We start from the raw sequence: 14,964 nt of genomic DNA, 5'->3' as shown, positions 1-14,964 counted from the left end.
GTTGTTATTATTAAAATTAGCTGATTATAGGCTGGGAAACTGAAAAATCCTTGCTATAAGATAGCTAAAATTAGTTGGAAACTAATTAACTCATTAAATGGTCGGTACTATTAAATTCAAAGAAAACTGATTTACATTAGTAACTTAAACTACCTTTCTCGGCTTTCCGTGGTATCAGCACGTATATTCAAACCTAACTGCACATTTGGTCGCCAGTATTTACACAAAGATATCGTGTATAAAACAAACTCAAACGCGTCGTCCGGTTCCTTTGTGGCGGCTTCTTGCCACTGTGCCATTCATAGCCGGCCAATCAAATTAAAGCTCACAGCAGCGTGTCGTCCAATAGCGGCACAGATTCTTGTGTGGCCCTATTGCAGCCGCGGACAGACAGAAGCAAGTGGACCGGTTGGAAGCTAAGCTAACTATTTCAATTGAAAGCCCGTTAATGCCGGATTTTGAGCGGGTTTCTGTCCCAGTATATGCGTAGACCCGTTTCCAAAAATTCCAAGCTACATGGGAGCATTTTTGTTCCTAGGCTAACAAGCAGAAGTGGACGTTTATTTTGACAAAGCGCTTTGGCGGTGCTAGTTGAGCAGGCAAGCGGGTAGGCGCCACTTCTGTTTGACAACAGCGCTATTCGCACACGTTTCTGCTGTTGTTGTTTTCGGAGCAGCTTACTGGAGTAGATAATTCCTCTGAGCTGCGAGCAGTAAAGGAAGAGACCGCATTCTGAAGTAGTTTTAAGGCTATCGCTAAATATAAGGTAGTATGGCAGAATTTCTCGAAGATCCGTCGGTTCTCACGAAAGATAAGCTAAAGAACGAGCTCACGGCGCACAATGTCCCGCTTCCGAGCGGAGACCAGAAGAAGGAGGTTTACGTGCAGTTGTATCTAAAGAACCTGACCATACAGAACAACAAGAATATTCCTCCTTTAGACACATTCTCCAGCGACGAAGAGCTGCCCACCCCGGTTGTTTCCAACAGGAGCCGCTCTGGAAGAGTAAGTTTGATTCAGAGGCTGCATGGATTTTTATTTTTTCCCCAAAGTGAGGCTGTCTGCGGGCCACCGTCTGATTTAAAAAGTTGTGATTTGGTTTCTGTTTTCTCCTTCCTGGCAATCCCTGTTGCTCTAATTGAATGCTGCTCTTTATGTATTCTTTTCTAACCAGAAAGCAACGAAAAAGACGGATAAGCCGCGCACAGAGGAGGTGGAGGTGACGGAGCTCACAGATGAAGATTTGAAACAACAGCTGGCAAAGCATGGTGTGGACACTGGACCTATTGTTGGTGGGTTTTCTCAGAGCCACACAGCACGCACATGTTATTAAAATTTAAACTCTCCCTTTTCAATTTCTAATCTGGTAAAAGTTAAGTTCTGAAGAACAATTCGTTAGCGCATTGTAAATTCTATAAAATTAAATGAATGAGTGAATTTTTTTATTTTATTTCACTTAAATAAGCCATAAAGCAAATGGATAAATCCTGAAATTAAACCCTTACAAAGACATCATGTCTGTCAAGCTTCAGAACTTAAAATATGTTTAAGTATGTAAAATAAAATATGTTAAATAAAACTTGTTTATTTTACATATTTCATGTAAAATTTCACCTAGTTTAGGTCAAATAATCAAGTTTTTTTTTTTTACCTTAACTATTTGTATGTTAGGGTTAGAGCTGTAGTGTGAATTAAGTTTAGGATTAGGAATTTATTAGTAAAGTTTACAAATTGAGTTTTTAAATTGAATGGAAGTCAATAAAAAGTACTACAATGGATCGAAATCTAAGATTATGACTTTAGTTTTAAAAAATGTAAAAGTCTTTAAGTAGATGGATATCAAGGGGACTTTTATGAATAAAAAATGGATAAATGTCACCGTAGTGTTAAAATTATTTAATAAATAAAATAGGGTAATAAAACTACCCTTTGTGATAGGCTTCACTTAAAATGATGTGTAAAAATGTGATTTGTGTAAAATGGTTATTGAACTGAAAATGGAAGCTGTTGACAATTGGGAAAATGTCCTTAGTTTGTCTTTAGAAATTGGAAAAAAGTTGTCTCAATCTTAACGGTTCTGGGTCAATAATAGAAGATTGTAAAAGCTATTTTACAATCCTGCTATTGTCGCATAAAATATCTGTTTGCACTCGTTGCTTCTTTATAGTTAACCTGGATGGAGTTAATGACGGATATGGCTTCAAATTCTGTATTCAAATCTGACGGAAAATGAAAACGAAAGTAGATATCAATTGTTTCTTTCCAAAAGACCAAAACTCAAAACAATAGTGATGACGGATCAGCCGGTTTTGACTGGACATGCTTGCAGCTATCGCTCCCTGAAGCAGAACATCACGCGTCATTCCAATTGTCCTCTTTGGAGAAAAAGCATTTCTCTTGTCTTCTCAGCTTCGACCCGTAAGGTGTACGAGAAGAAGCTGCAGAAGCTTCTGGATGAGCATGCGGCTGAACCTGCAGCTCCTACAGACGTCACAACTCTCCCCAAAGCAGACAGCAACCAGAACGGCAACACAAACTCTGACCACTACAGTGACAAAGAAGATGGTGAGCACTGATCACTTCCCTTGTAATATATATATATATATTAGACATGAATAGGTTTATTGGGGCAAAATAGCCAGTAGCACACATTTAGTATTCTTATATAGACCTCTAAATAAGTGTGTGGTTCGTTTCCTTCTCATTCAGAAGAGATCATTCCCACTGAACCAGAACCGGTTCCTGTGGTTGAGAAGCCTGTAAGGAGCAGAGGAAAAACTCCTGTCACAGTCAGAACCAGCAGCAGACGACAAACCAAGGCGAGTCGCGCTTTTCCATTTAGTTAATGTGAACGGTCGCATGTTGGTGTGAGTTTGTTTGAGAATGTTTGATTCTACACCGGTAGGTTGTAGAAGAGGTCATCACTGAAGAGACTCCAAAGAAAGCCAGCAAGAGTGTGGTTGAAGATATACTTGCCAATGAAATAAACACACCCACAGGCATCAGGTAACTATTGAGGTTACGTTTTATGTTATAGGTTTACTTTTGCTGTTCAGTTTTATTTATACAGCGTCGTCTCAAGACACTTTACCGATTCAATCACACATGCATTCCAGCTCATCCTAGTTGTGAAACTGTGCAGGAAGTTCAGCTAATTATTCAAAGTAGTTGAAAAAGTTTTTATCTAAGGAAACCCAACAGATTACATTGAGCCGCTGATTTTCAGCTTTCACTCCTCATGGACACGTAGCGACAATGGCTTGCGTCATCTTTGACTTTATAGCAGTCCCTCATGCCGAGCATGTAGCAACAGCGGAAAGGAGAAAATTCCACTTTAACAGGAAGAAAAATGCAGCAGAACCAGAACCTGGCTGAGTACAACTGAGGATTTAAGAAGACAGAGCAGATACACAAAAAGAAATGGATGAATTGATGTAGGAGTACTTTCTATGTCCATGAAGATAAAAAAGTAAGTAGGAGAGGAGAACGATTAGTTGAAAGCAGCGTTATCTCAGCTGATGCTCCTCCAGGAAGGAATCACAGCCAAACGTAACGCCAGACCAGATGTAGCGTCTATGGAAAGAAAGACAACTAAGAGAAAACATAAAGTTAACTGTTGAAACAACAGCAAATTATGCAAATTGGAGAGTAGCAGTAGTAGAAGAAGTTCTGAAAACGTGGTCAATAGTCTCAGAGCTTTTAGTTGCAGGTCAGTCTTATTTTTTTGCCATTAAACCAATCAATTAGTGTTTCAATTAATCAGCTAATTAATTTAAAAGTTGATCTTTTTTTGGTGTATTTATTTTGGGTGCAGTGCAACCTGCAGGCGTCCAATCAGAGGGGCAGCCGGTCGGCCATTAAAACCCAGCGATTACTGGCTGGACGAGTCTCGTGTGCAGCGCACTGTTCACACAGAGAGCCGCAGCTACACCGAGATGTATTCTCAACCAATCAGCTCTGCCTCCTCCAGCAAAGCCCCGCCCAGACGAGGTTTCCTCTCCCTGCTGATCAAACTCCTGCTCCTCATTGTGGTGGTTGGTTCCCTATACTATGCATACCAGAACCTCAGTTCGGATCAGATCGACGTCCTGAAAGGCCTCCTAGATGCCGTCGTCGTCCCGGTCCAAAGTGCTGTGGAGACAGCCGCCAACTACCTTGGCATCGGCGGCAGCACCGCCGCCGCCATTGGCAGCCCCGACAACTAAAGGACCGTCAGCAGCTCGCCACCATGCCCGGATCACCTCCCATGCCACAGCGCGCCACAACTCCAACAGCAGGCCACTCCCCCTTTTCTCCTTTTCCCGTCACGTTTGGACAAAAAGACAAAGTTTTAATTGGAACAACAGACTTTATTTTACCAGACTCCAACTTTTCTCCCGCCACAGCAGGGGGACGGTTCCTCAAAACAGTAGCTTCTGAATAACGCTGTTGCTCGACAGTCAGAAGAGACGACTTAAATGTTGATTTTAATCTGTGAATCGTTTGTGTCTCTGTGTGCATCTAACCCGTATATGTAGAAACGAGTGTGGAGCGGAGTGGCCAGTTTTATCCGTGCATGATTGTAGTTTTTTTTTTTTTGTTTGTTTCTTTTCCCCTTGACTGTCATACTGTAGTTTTGATCCGACGCGCTGTGCCAGGTGTTTTTCTGACTGTGAAGTGCCTGGACACTTGTTAGCACATAGTGCCCCTCCCCTTCTTTTATTACTTTCACTCTTCTTTTATTTTTTTTGTTTTCCACACACAAAGCAGCGCTTCTATTAATACCATAATGTTCTCATGTTTCTGTACGAATTAAAAAAGAATTGGCTTTGTAGCAGTAGAGGTGAAGGTAGTTATTTTTATGTCTGTGGTGCTCAGGTTGATTCATTTCAGACGTTTTGTGGTGGTAGGAGAGACAGGCGGTGCCAGCAGGTCACCGAATGAGGAAAATCAGCCGGTTAATGTTTTCCTGTCTTTCCCAGGGGCTTTCAGTCGTGATTAGTAAAATCTAAACTTGGTATTGGAATCATGATTAACTGACTATGAACTGAATGCTTTTTTTTTTGGCATTTTTTATCAGCATTGTCGTAAATTTACAAAAAGAAAATCCAAATTTAGTGTATTTTTTTTTATTTGTATTAACTGCCATATATTTGACTTAAAGGAGAACTCAAAAATGTAATTGTTATATTCCATCCTTATCTATGAGCCCATAGGAGTTTATGTCCGCCGAATTGTGTTCACAATTACGTCTCTTTTTATTTTAACCATTGTTTATGAGATTTTTGATCCTTCAGTCCATCATACAGGGCTGGCTGTTGCAGTGCACCCACATAGCCCGCCTCAAACGGCCGCAAAGACGACACCAGGAGGAAAGTAACTCGCTTCAGGACGGTTTAACCCAGTCTTAAATTAGTCAGCGCCAAACTAAAGGCGAGGTTAAATGCTTGGACTTTGGTTCGCTTTCTCAGCAGAAGTGAGGACTCGCTCACTTGGAGGTGACGTTTGGAGTGGCACAGATTTTTGCAGGGGTTTTGTTTCTATTTTGATATTTTTCTAAAGTGGCATGCTCAACGTTTTTTATAGACATTTTAAGGTAACGATTTCAAGCAATATGTTAGCGACGCGAGTAATACTGTACAGTAAATCTGAACCTTGCTAAATTACAAGTGATTCATCTTCAGGCAGCTCTCCAACAATGGACACAAATGACTGGGGTTATGTGGGTAAGGATTTTTAATCTGTTTATTTATGATAATGTAGGCTGTGTGTCAAAAAATAAATTCGGTTGTCACCACATTTTCTTTTTGTCCACTTTTAGCTTTTTATTAGCGTAAAGTCATTGCTTTTACAGTTTTTTGTGTCATACAGTCTTTGATAATATGGACTTTGCTTTCAGGTTTTTTGGATAAGTATGGTGAAATGTTCAATAGCCTTATAATGCTGAATAAATGCAGTAGTTTTCCCATTGTTTTTTTTATTAATTTACCACATTTTGTCTTTGATTTACCTGTCAGCAAATAGAGTTAGATGTAGTGACCACACTGATTGATAATCAATAAAGAGTCAGTCTACTTTAGGTGGAACACAACCAACAATCCTTATGCTGGCTCTAAAATGCCAAGAAAGTAAAATAGGAAATTTTAAGATACTGTTACAAACAAAACGAAGGACCCAAAGTGCACAAACTATTTTAAAGACCCGACATTTAGTCTATGAAACTAGTCCAAGTTTGACAAGTTCAAGACAAGTGTTTAGATGCCATAAAGGTAATAAAACAAGATACTGAAAGTTAGCTTAAGCATTGTTTCATTACTGGCTGATCCAAGAGATAATAGGACTTATTACTGTTCAAGAAGGGTTAAGGGTAATACTGTGTACTTTTAACATCTAGAATGTCTTAAAATATGAGGGTGAAAAAGCAGCATGTATGTAAAAGTAACTTTTTGTAGTGGGAAATGTGGGAGCTCTCTGGACCAGAGATGCTTTATCTTGAAATGTTGAATCAGTCTGTTGTGGCTGTGAAGGCCTCCTCCTCGGATGTCGGCTACCAATATTGGCTGAAGTTCAAAGCTCAAGCAAACAACACATAACATCTACAATAAGTTGACTTTGGTTACAAGTACGCTACATTGATCATTTGTCTACAAGCTCTCTTGTGATCCCTAGCTGTTTTTTTATTTTTTTATTTGCAAAAAAAAAAAATTTTTGAAGTACACCTCCCTAAAATGATTTGAATCTTTTATGTGAGCCGTCTGGCTTGTAAATGCTGATAAAATCAGACCTGTGTTACAAAGACAAAACTGGAATTGTAGGTTTGTAAATGTATTTCCTGAAAGTTTGCGTCAGTGAACCGTCAGGCAACAATTTTCCATTTATAATTTGTCTATGCCACTGTTTTACAGTGTAACCACAAGATCTGACGTAAAACTTATTTTCCCAACCAGATGAATTATTCATTTTTTTTCTATTTTCCAAACCTGTGCATCCACAATTAAGGTCAACATCGCACAAATGAACAGAAAAGGCAACAGGTCCTCAATCTAGCCCAGAGGAACTGACTCACAGTCAGGTTATGGAGTCAACATGACGAGCATCTGCAAGAAATCAGTCGTCAAGTATCCATGGTTGAACTGCAGAGAAGGAGAAGTCATTCACCTTGTGTCTGTAATGTTGTAGGCTTTCTTTAAGGTGCAATAAGGACAATTTTCACCCATAATAACTAAAACACATTATAATAAAATTGAAAGTAGGGAGTTAAAATGTTTCATTATATCCAAAACCTCTGCCGCAAAGCAAAAAGCTGAATGGGAGATAAAGTAAAGAAACCTTGTTTCCGTACGTCTGGATGTTTATTTCTGTCCTCTTTAACTCCTTGTAGCAGAACAAGGAGTAACAGTAACGCCAAACATCACGAAAAAATAAATGTACAATAATGTTTTTGACTGAACAAAAGTTACCAGTAAGTTGTGATAATTGTTGTGAATTGTTTACATTTTCAACCTTGTTTCTTTGAAGTGTTTTTGAAGAAAAGACACCGTGAATGTCGGTCTGTGTAGCCGAGGCGACCCACTGGAGACGGAGAGGCTTAGTGAAATAAATCCAGGAGGTTGACAGCAGGCAGGCAGAGCGGCACGTCTACAGCGGATCCTCTTGTTCTGGAGAAAAGGCGAGCCGCTTCAACTAACGTACGCGGTACCTCAAGACAAAAGGTAAAAAATTATTATTTTCATGCTAAAGTGATTTGAACAATCCGGTCAACAATTGTAGCCTGATATTATTTGCTGCTTTTTATTTATTTAAAATCAGAAAAGGACGGGCTCTTTGATCTAGAAAGGCAGCTTAAGTTCATTTGGACAAGAAAGAGGTTTAAAGCAGTAGATCTAGTATTCAGGTAGATCATGTGTAGTTTTACTTTCTATAATTCCTTATCTGCAAAATGTCTTAATAGGTCCAAAAGTAGTAAAGAATGTGTTCTAAAAAGGTGCATTCAATTCTTAAAACAACAGTTTAACATAATTTTTCATTATGATTCAGAATTTCTTTGCTTTCTACCCTTAGTTTTACATAATTTGCATCTGAAAGGAGACACCTATGCCTGCAGTATGTTTAATTTTTTTCCAATGCATGTTCTTTCAAGTTAATATGTGTATATACCCAATTAGAATTTCAAATCACATTTTCTCCATCGCCACTGTAAGACTGACCTTACACGTTTATGAGACACAAATGTCTGATATTGTTGTAAATGAAAGCATGCTTTTATTGTGAAGACACAGAACTGCTGTCCCTTCTTCCTGACCTTGGTGCTAAGCCATGTAAATACCTCCCCATGTTTACGTGCTTGGAGGGCACAGCACTCTTGTGATCCCTGACTGTTTCTTCATGGGTAATCCAGTGTCACTCAGTTATAGTGAATGGACAGACTCACAGTTTTACAGTAAGCGGTATATTGTTGTCAGTAACGTCTGCCTGTGCTTAAAGATTTGTTATTTGTATATAAAAACATAATTTTTCTCTCAGTCTGACATGAAATCAGACTGAACTCTTCCTGTTTGTAAAGCTGTTATTACTGCCAAAATTATGTCCTGTTTGTTGTCTGTCTCTGACCCCCTTGAACTAATCAACATGATCTTGTGTCAGAAGACAGATAACTAGCTGGTCTCACTTGCTTTAAAGCGCAAAGAGATTTCGTTGGAGCAGGTGGGCGTGGCGAATTTACAGGTGACGCCGTTGCCATACGTTTGGCTCTAAATTCCACGTATTTCAGCTGAGCTGCACCAAAATCACTGGGATCGATCCTTATCCACCCCCCCGACAGGAATGCAGTCCAATATTTGGTGGCCGTGGCCTAATTCCTCAACAGCGCCCCCTAGAATATTTTAAACGAATAAAATATTCAAAAGAAAATGCAAATTAGGAAGATGAAATAACTGTAATTTTAAAAAGTAAAGAAGATTTTATTTATTTATTTATGTACCAACTTTATTCCATTCAACATTATTAAACATTGGAAGTTTTCCAGTTTCAACAAACTTTAAAATAATTTTTGACATTAAAAATTGGAAAAAACATGAAAAACTAATTATATAAAATAATCATCTCAAAGCTGCAGTTAAACTGTTAGAAAACTGTTGCTTTCTACCACAGTTTTTCCTTCCACTGAACCTTCCATTTTAAAGCTTGGATACAGCATTCTGTGAACAAAAATGCTGCAACTAGACCACTTACATGGAGACAACATAACCATTCTAGATGAAAAATAATGTTTTTATTAGTTAGCAAACAGTTTGAAAATAACATTTGTTTTTATTTTATTGTCAGTCCTTTTAAAAACTGGACTCCTGTTTATTTTAGACTTTTTTAACAGTTTTTCCTTCCACTCAACTTACCATGAATATGCAAAAGTTTAAAAATCTTTGTATTAAGCTGTAAGCTATAATAATCTAAATTTCATTAAGATGCGAAATGTATCACTCTGTGTGTATTACTGTAAATTCGTAACGATATGCTAATTTACTGAGCTTTTTTAATTCAAATTCTCATTTTTAAATTATGTTTATGTTATGTTAGGGTTAACCCTAACCCTAATCAAAACTAAAACTATGTATACCTTTAAGAGCTGCTGATGCAGGTAATTGTGTTCCATAAATAAATGTTCTTAATGTACAAATTTCATTTAGATTAAAGCAAACAGGAAGAAGTTTCACTTCATGAGAGTATTACTAGAGGGAAAGTTGAGGTTCCTGGGTAGTGCAGGTGCAGCAGATGGAAGCAGTGTTAAGGGATTACAGTAACTCCTTTAGCAGTGTGCAGTCAGTGAGATTATAGTGTCCCGTCCTCCATGAGGGGAGGATGGCTCAGGGAGAGGAGGAGGAGAGAGGAGATCTGTGCAGCTCGCAGCTCCTCCATCCGGTCCTGAGTCACATGTCCTCTACGCTGCTACCGCTGCTGCTGCTACTGCAGCACACCGGGATACCTGCCTCGATTTTCTGGACTGCACAGCCACCACTCTGGGAAGTGTCGTTGATGCAGCTCTAAGGGAAGCACGCCTTAGGTGTCCCCACCAGTCTGCCATGCTGATTACATGGTGGTATTTATACCTAGCAGCTCGGAGCGTCGCCGAACAAAGCAAGTATTGCTGCTCTTTCTGTGTCTGACTGCGTGTCGTTTCAAGGTGAACTCTGCTGACAAATCATGTGTGGGACAGAGCTCAGGAAGTGTGGCTTCTAGTGGCGGATTATGGGATTTAGATGAACAAAAAAAGGGGGGAAATGATACCGAGATAACTGCCACCTTTAATTCTTGATCCTGCTGCACTTTGACAGACTGCAGTATTTATGAAGTTTAGACATGCGGGGCAGCTCGCAGAGCACGTTGCGTCTCTTTGAAACGGTTAACTTTTGGCTATTGTTCGACCGTAAAATGTTTCATTTTGTTTCATTAACACGTTTCAGCACTGAGAATGGCTTCAGTCCTGCAAAAGCTGATCACCCCACTGTTCACCGGTACTCCCGAGCCCCCCAGGAACAAAGTGACAGTAGTGGGTGTGGGTCAGGTCGGCATGGCCTGTGCTGTCAGTATCCTGCTCAGGGTAAGATTGCCACTGTTTTTGCCTTTTGCACAACATTCCCTCCCCACCTGCTTCTGCCACAGTACGGGATAATTCCCTGGATTGGCAACAGATTACTGATCTCTTGGCCTCTGATCTTGATCTTATCCCCTCTATTTCCAATTGTCATGAAAGGAGGTGGCTTACACGCACTTTCTACTGAACCATGTCAGACTGTTTTCGCAATGTCTAAAATAGGACAGTTACACCCTATATATAGCGGGTAGAGCAAAAACTGTGACCCCAAAATGAAATGTTTAAATATAACTGATTTCTCATGATAGTTTTGGAAGCTGAATCTGAGGAAGGTTTGTCTAAAGCATCTAGATTCAAGGAAGTAGTTGAGTAGCACATTTCTGTGATCAAAAAATACAGTGGCTTACCAAAGGATTCAAGCATAGCGATGCTTTTTTTATATATTTTGGTACAATTTAAGTTAGAACTTAACTCCGGCTGAATGACTGGGATCACTGTTGTGATTCGAGATAAAGCTCCACTCCCTTTCTCAATTTATTTCTAGCCTCTGACAGGTTTCCTTCCAGAATTGCCCTCTATTTAGCTGCTTCTATCTTCCCCTCAGTTTTGGATCTGGAGAAATAGCATCTCCTCTGCATGATAGTTACACTACCATGCTTCACAGTGAACATGGTATATTCTGTGTAGTACCAATTATAGCATAAAATAATGGCATTTTTCAACCAGGCCTGAACGTACAAATGGTTTTCTTTAAATACTAGCTTTCTTTATGTTACTCTTAAATGGAGACTTAGAGTTTTGTTGGCTTTACTGAGTGTTTTAGTTTGAGTATTCAGAATAATGAGGGTCAAATACAAGTGCACAATACACTTCTTTTCCTGTTCCAAGTTATGCAGTATTTTCTGTTTCTCTGTCTCATAAAATCCCAATAGAACATGTTGAACTTTGTGGCTGGAATGTGACAAAACATGTGAGGGATACAGCATAAGCAGTTGCAGGTTGAGCGCTAAATGTTGGAGCTTTAAAATAAATTGCTTGAACGCGCAGGAGCTGGCTGATGAGCTGGCCCTGGTGGATGTGCTGGAGGACAAGCTGAAGGGAGAGATGATGGACCTGCAGCACGGCAGCCTTTTCCTCAAAACCCCCAAAATAGTCGCAGACAAAGGTAAATCTATTTTTCTAAAAACACTTAGAAGATGTTCAACCTGCTGCTAATGGTGATGGTTATTCTTAGCAATTAACTATTTCCCATTAGTTGTGGGCACATACAGGCCAGCCTCCCACCTCCTCTGGACCCTCTGTTTTTTGCCAACAGTTGACTCTTGCACAAACTCTACACACCTTCACAGCACAACTTTTGAATAACAACATCTCCACTATACATTTCTATTCAAACGGTTATTAACATGGAACATTATATTCCAGCTGATTCTGAAAATAGAAATAAAAATTTAAGACAAGTATCAAACAAAATGTGCAAGTAAGACGTTACTCTGTATTAAACTGGGAAAAGGAGATCCTCAGGGATGTGTGCTCAGTCCTTTGCTCTTCACTCTGTTGACAGCAACATCTAGCCCAAACCAGCTCATTAAGTTTGTTAATGATTCAACAAGACTCATTAAGAAGTGATGATTAAACATTTGAACAGTGGAGAGAGAGAGAGGTGAAGCAGTTACTGATGTGAGAAGTCACCGTTTGTTTTGTAATGTCGACAAGACTGCACTTTAGAGAAATTACCATCTATTATTTGTAGATGTAAATATAGACTTGCATCTTAAACTGCAAAGTTTGTTTTGTTACAACTTATTGACTGCCCTTTTTCCTTTTCAGATTACTCAGTTACAGCAAACTCTCGCATCATTGTCGTCACAGCCGGAGTCCGTCAGCAGGAGGGGGAGAGTAGGCTGAACCTCGTACAGAGAAACGTCAACATATTCAAGCACATCATCCCTCAGATTGTACGATACAGCCCCGACTGCATCATCATTGTTGTTTCCAACCCGGGCATGTCCAACCCTTCCTTTATATAAAACACAGCGTTTCCTCTTCCATATAAAGATTGCAATATTTATTTTAAATACCGCTAAAATGCTTTTAACAGTCGACGTTCTGACCTACGTGACCTGGAAACTGAGCGGCCTTCCGAAGCACCGCGTCATCGGCAGCGGCACCAACTTGGACTCGGCCCGCTTCCGCTTCCTGATGGCGGACAAGCTTGGTATCCACTCCAGTAGCTTCAACGGGTGGATCCTGGGAGAACACGGAGACACCAGTGGTGAGGAATTTGTTTGTTTTTACTTAGATATACTGTATGTTGGCACTTTGAACTTACTGCCTCATGACAATCTCACAATGTGCATGTTAGTGCCTGTATGGAGCGGGACAAATGTGGCCGGAGTCAGCCTGCAGACATTGAACCCCAACATCGGCACAGACTTTGATGAAGAGAACTGGAAAGAAACTCATAAGATGGTGGTGGATAGGTAAACATCAGGTCAAATTGGGAAGCCGCTACCTTTTTTCTAGAGGCTCTTTGTTCTGTTCGGTCCATCTGTCATTTGGTTTTACATTAAGATATTCTAAAGAACAACATATTTATCTGATGATTTACACAGGAGAGGGATAAATGAAAATGCGTAGAGATTTAGGTCTGTTACCTTATTTAGCTGTCGATATGTGGCTGTTTTCTTTCTCAGTCTTACATAAAGAGACATCTGAATCGCCTGAGTGCCATGTTCTCCCATCTTTCCCATTTTTAAGAATACGCCTGTATTCCCCTGAAAAACAGAAAGTGGGTAATTTATTAAATGATTGTAGAAACTCTGATCAACAACCACGGCAGCAGTCATTTTGAGAGTATTAATAAATGTGTCATTGTCATTTTTTAGCTGTTTAATTTTGGGGCAAGACTCTGAACCCAGATATCGCCGCTTATGGAACCATTTTCTCTGCTCACACTCCAGCATGGGCTGATAATTGTTTTGACATAAATAGAAAGCAGTTTTGGTGTACGTCTTCCCTAAAACACAGTAAAACCCCAAAGATGCCTTTACAAGAGAAAATATGCTTTACATGGAGTTTGTTTTGTAATTTGACATTAACTTTAGCTAAATTTAAAGTCTCAGCAGAATTAGGTCCAGGCATTATTTAGTGAAATCTTTTATTGCGTGTAAAGCTGTGTATTTCTGTGTCTTTAAGCGCGTATGAGGTGATCAAGCTGAAGGGTTACACCAACTGGGCCATCGGTCTGAGTGTGGCCGACTTAACTGAGAGCCTCATGAGGAACATGAACAGAATCCATCCGGTCTCCACCATGGTGCAGGTAAAGCATAAATGCATTCAGTCACTCATTCATAAGTAACTCGTATTTGACTTCTACTTCTTATAGCACCCTTTCAGAAATGTTAATGCTCTCTGCCTTATAATCAAGTTGGATATTTATCAGCTTCTCAGTTTATAAGAAAAATACATATCTAATTCAGGAAATTATCTGATATTTTGATCATTTTTCTATAGCTTGAGGAATATTTCAGCAGGCAGACCTGATGATTCCATATCTATCTATCTATCTATCTATCTATCTATCTATCTATCTATCTATCTATCTATCTATCTATCTATCTATCTATCTATCTATCTATCTATCTATCTATCTATCTATCTATCTATCTATCTATCTATGTTTATTAATCTACCTATTAATCTTAAATAATCTATCCAGCTACCTAGTCTTATTTTGTGGTTGTAAAGTCACACTAATATTTTTCTTTTTTTTGATTGATTGATTTTTCTCATTCTAAACACCACTGCAACAGGATGGAATCAGGAATCCCTGCGACTTGGTTTTTGACTTTAATGTTTCTGCCTCAACAGGGCATGTATGGGATCGGCGACGAGGTGTACCTGAGTCTGCCCTGCGTGCTGAACAGCGGAGGCGTGGCCAGTGTGGTCAACATGACCCTGACAGATGAAGAGGTGGCCCAGGTGCAGGCCAGCGCCAACGCGCTGTGGGACATCCAGAGGGACCTGCGGGACATCTAACCCTCCACTAGGGGGCGATGCAGAAACATCTCCACGGTTGCTCTTCACTCTGCAGTCACTGAAAACCATTCAGTTCCACTTGCTGCGCCTCACTCACTGCTTCCTGTAGATTCTTATCACATTTAGCCGTAGGTGTCATTTTGAACATTTATAAATGTTCGTGAGGAGATTGAAGGTGGTAAAAACAGAGGGAAATGTTTTGATGTACATGTTCAGACACACAAAGTGTTGCTTTGATACAAAATAAAGAAGGTTTACTGGGTTGTGGCTTCACTTATTGACATTAAATATACTCTGTTATGGTCATAGTGCTGCAGAAACACATCACTGTGTCTTAATGTCAGCTAAGAGCATCA

General features: G+C 39.7%; 2 protein-coding genes across 4 annotated transcripts; both read left to right on the top strand.

Annotated features, from left to right (window-relative positions):
* Positions 1-365: 365 nt before the first annotated feature.
* On the top strand, positions 366-6,695 carry tmpob (thymopoietin b). Of its 2 annotated transcripts, none has more exons than XM_032588135.1 (6): positions 366-1,005; positions 1,175-1,292; positions 2,410-2,565; positions 2,713-2,819; positions 2,906-3,006; positions 3,815-6,695. In XM_032588135.1, exons 1-6 carry the CDS (start codon positions 772-774, stop codon positions 4,203-4,205), a joined length of 1,107 nt encoding a protein of 368 aa, XP_032444026.1. In that variant the 5' UTR covers positions 366-771; the 3' UTR covers positions 4,206-6,695. The 2 variants fall into 2 exon arrangements, with proteins under 2 accessions (XP_032444026.1, XP_032444018.1); XM_032588127.1 differs by having other exon boundaries at positions 2,710-2,819.
* A 607-nt stretch (positions 6,696-7,302) lies between these two features.
* On the top strand, positions 7,303-14,870 carry ldhbb (lactate dehydrogenase Bb). Of its 2 annotated transcripts, none has more exons than XM_032588153.1 (8): positions 7,303-7,691; positions 10,437-10,573; positions 11,615-11,732; positions 12,398-12,571; positions 12,669-12,842; positions 12,933-13,050; positions 13,766-13,889; positions 14,441-14,870. In XM_032588153.1, exons 2-8 carry the CDS (start codon positions 10,445-10,447, stop codon positions 14,606-14,608), a joined length of 1,005 nt encoding a protein of 334 aa, XP_032444044.1. In that variant the 5' UTR covers positions 7,303-7,691; positions 10,437-10,444; the 3' UTR covers positions 14,609-14,870. The 2 variants fall into 2 exon arrangements, with proteins under 2 accessions (XP_032444044.1, XP_032444037.1); XM_032588146.1 differs by lacking the exon at positions 7,303-7,691 and adding an exon at positions 9,834-10,110.
* Positions 14,871-14,964: the final 94 nt, after the last annotated feature.

Source organism: Xiphophorus hellerii, chromosome 2, assembly GCF_003331165.1.
Source record: "Xiphophorus hellerii strain 12219 chromosome 2, Xiphophorus_hellerii-4.1, whole genome shotgun sequence".
NCBI classification, from domain to species: Eukaryota; Metazoa; Chordata; class Actinopteri; order Cyprinodontiformes; family Poeciliidae; genus Xiphophorus; species Xiphophorus hellerii.
The sequence above is the reverse complement of the archived record's forward strand: the minus strand, read 5'-3'. Positions and strand labels throughout refer to the sequence as shown.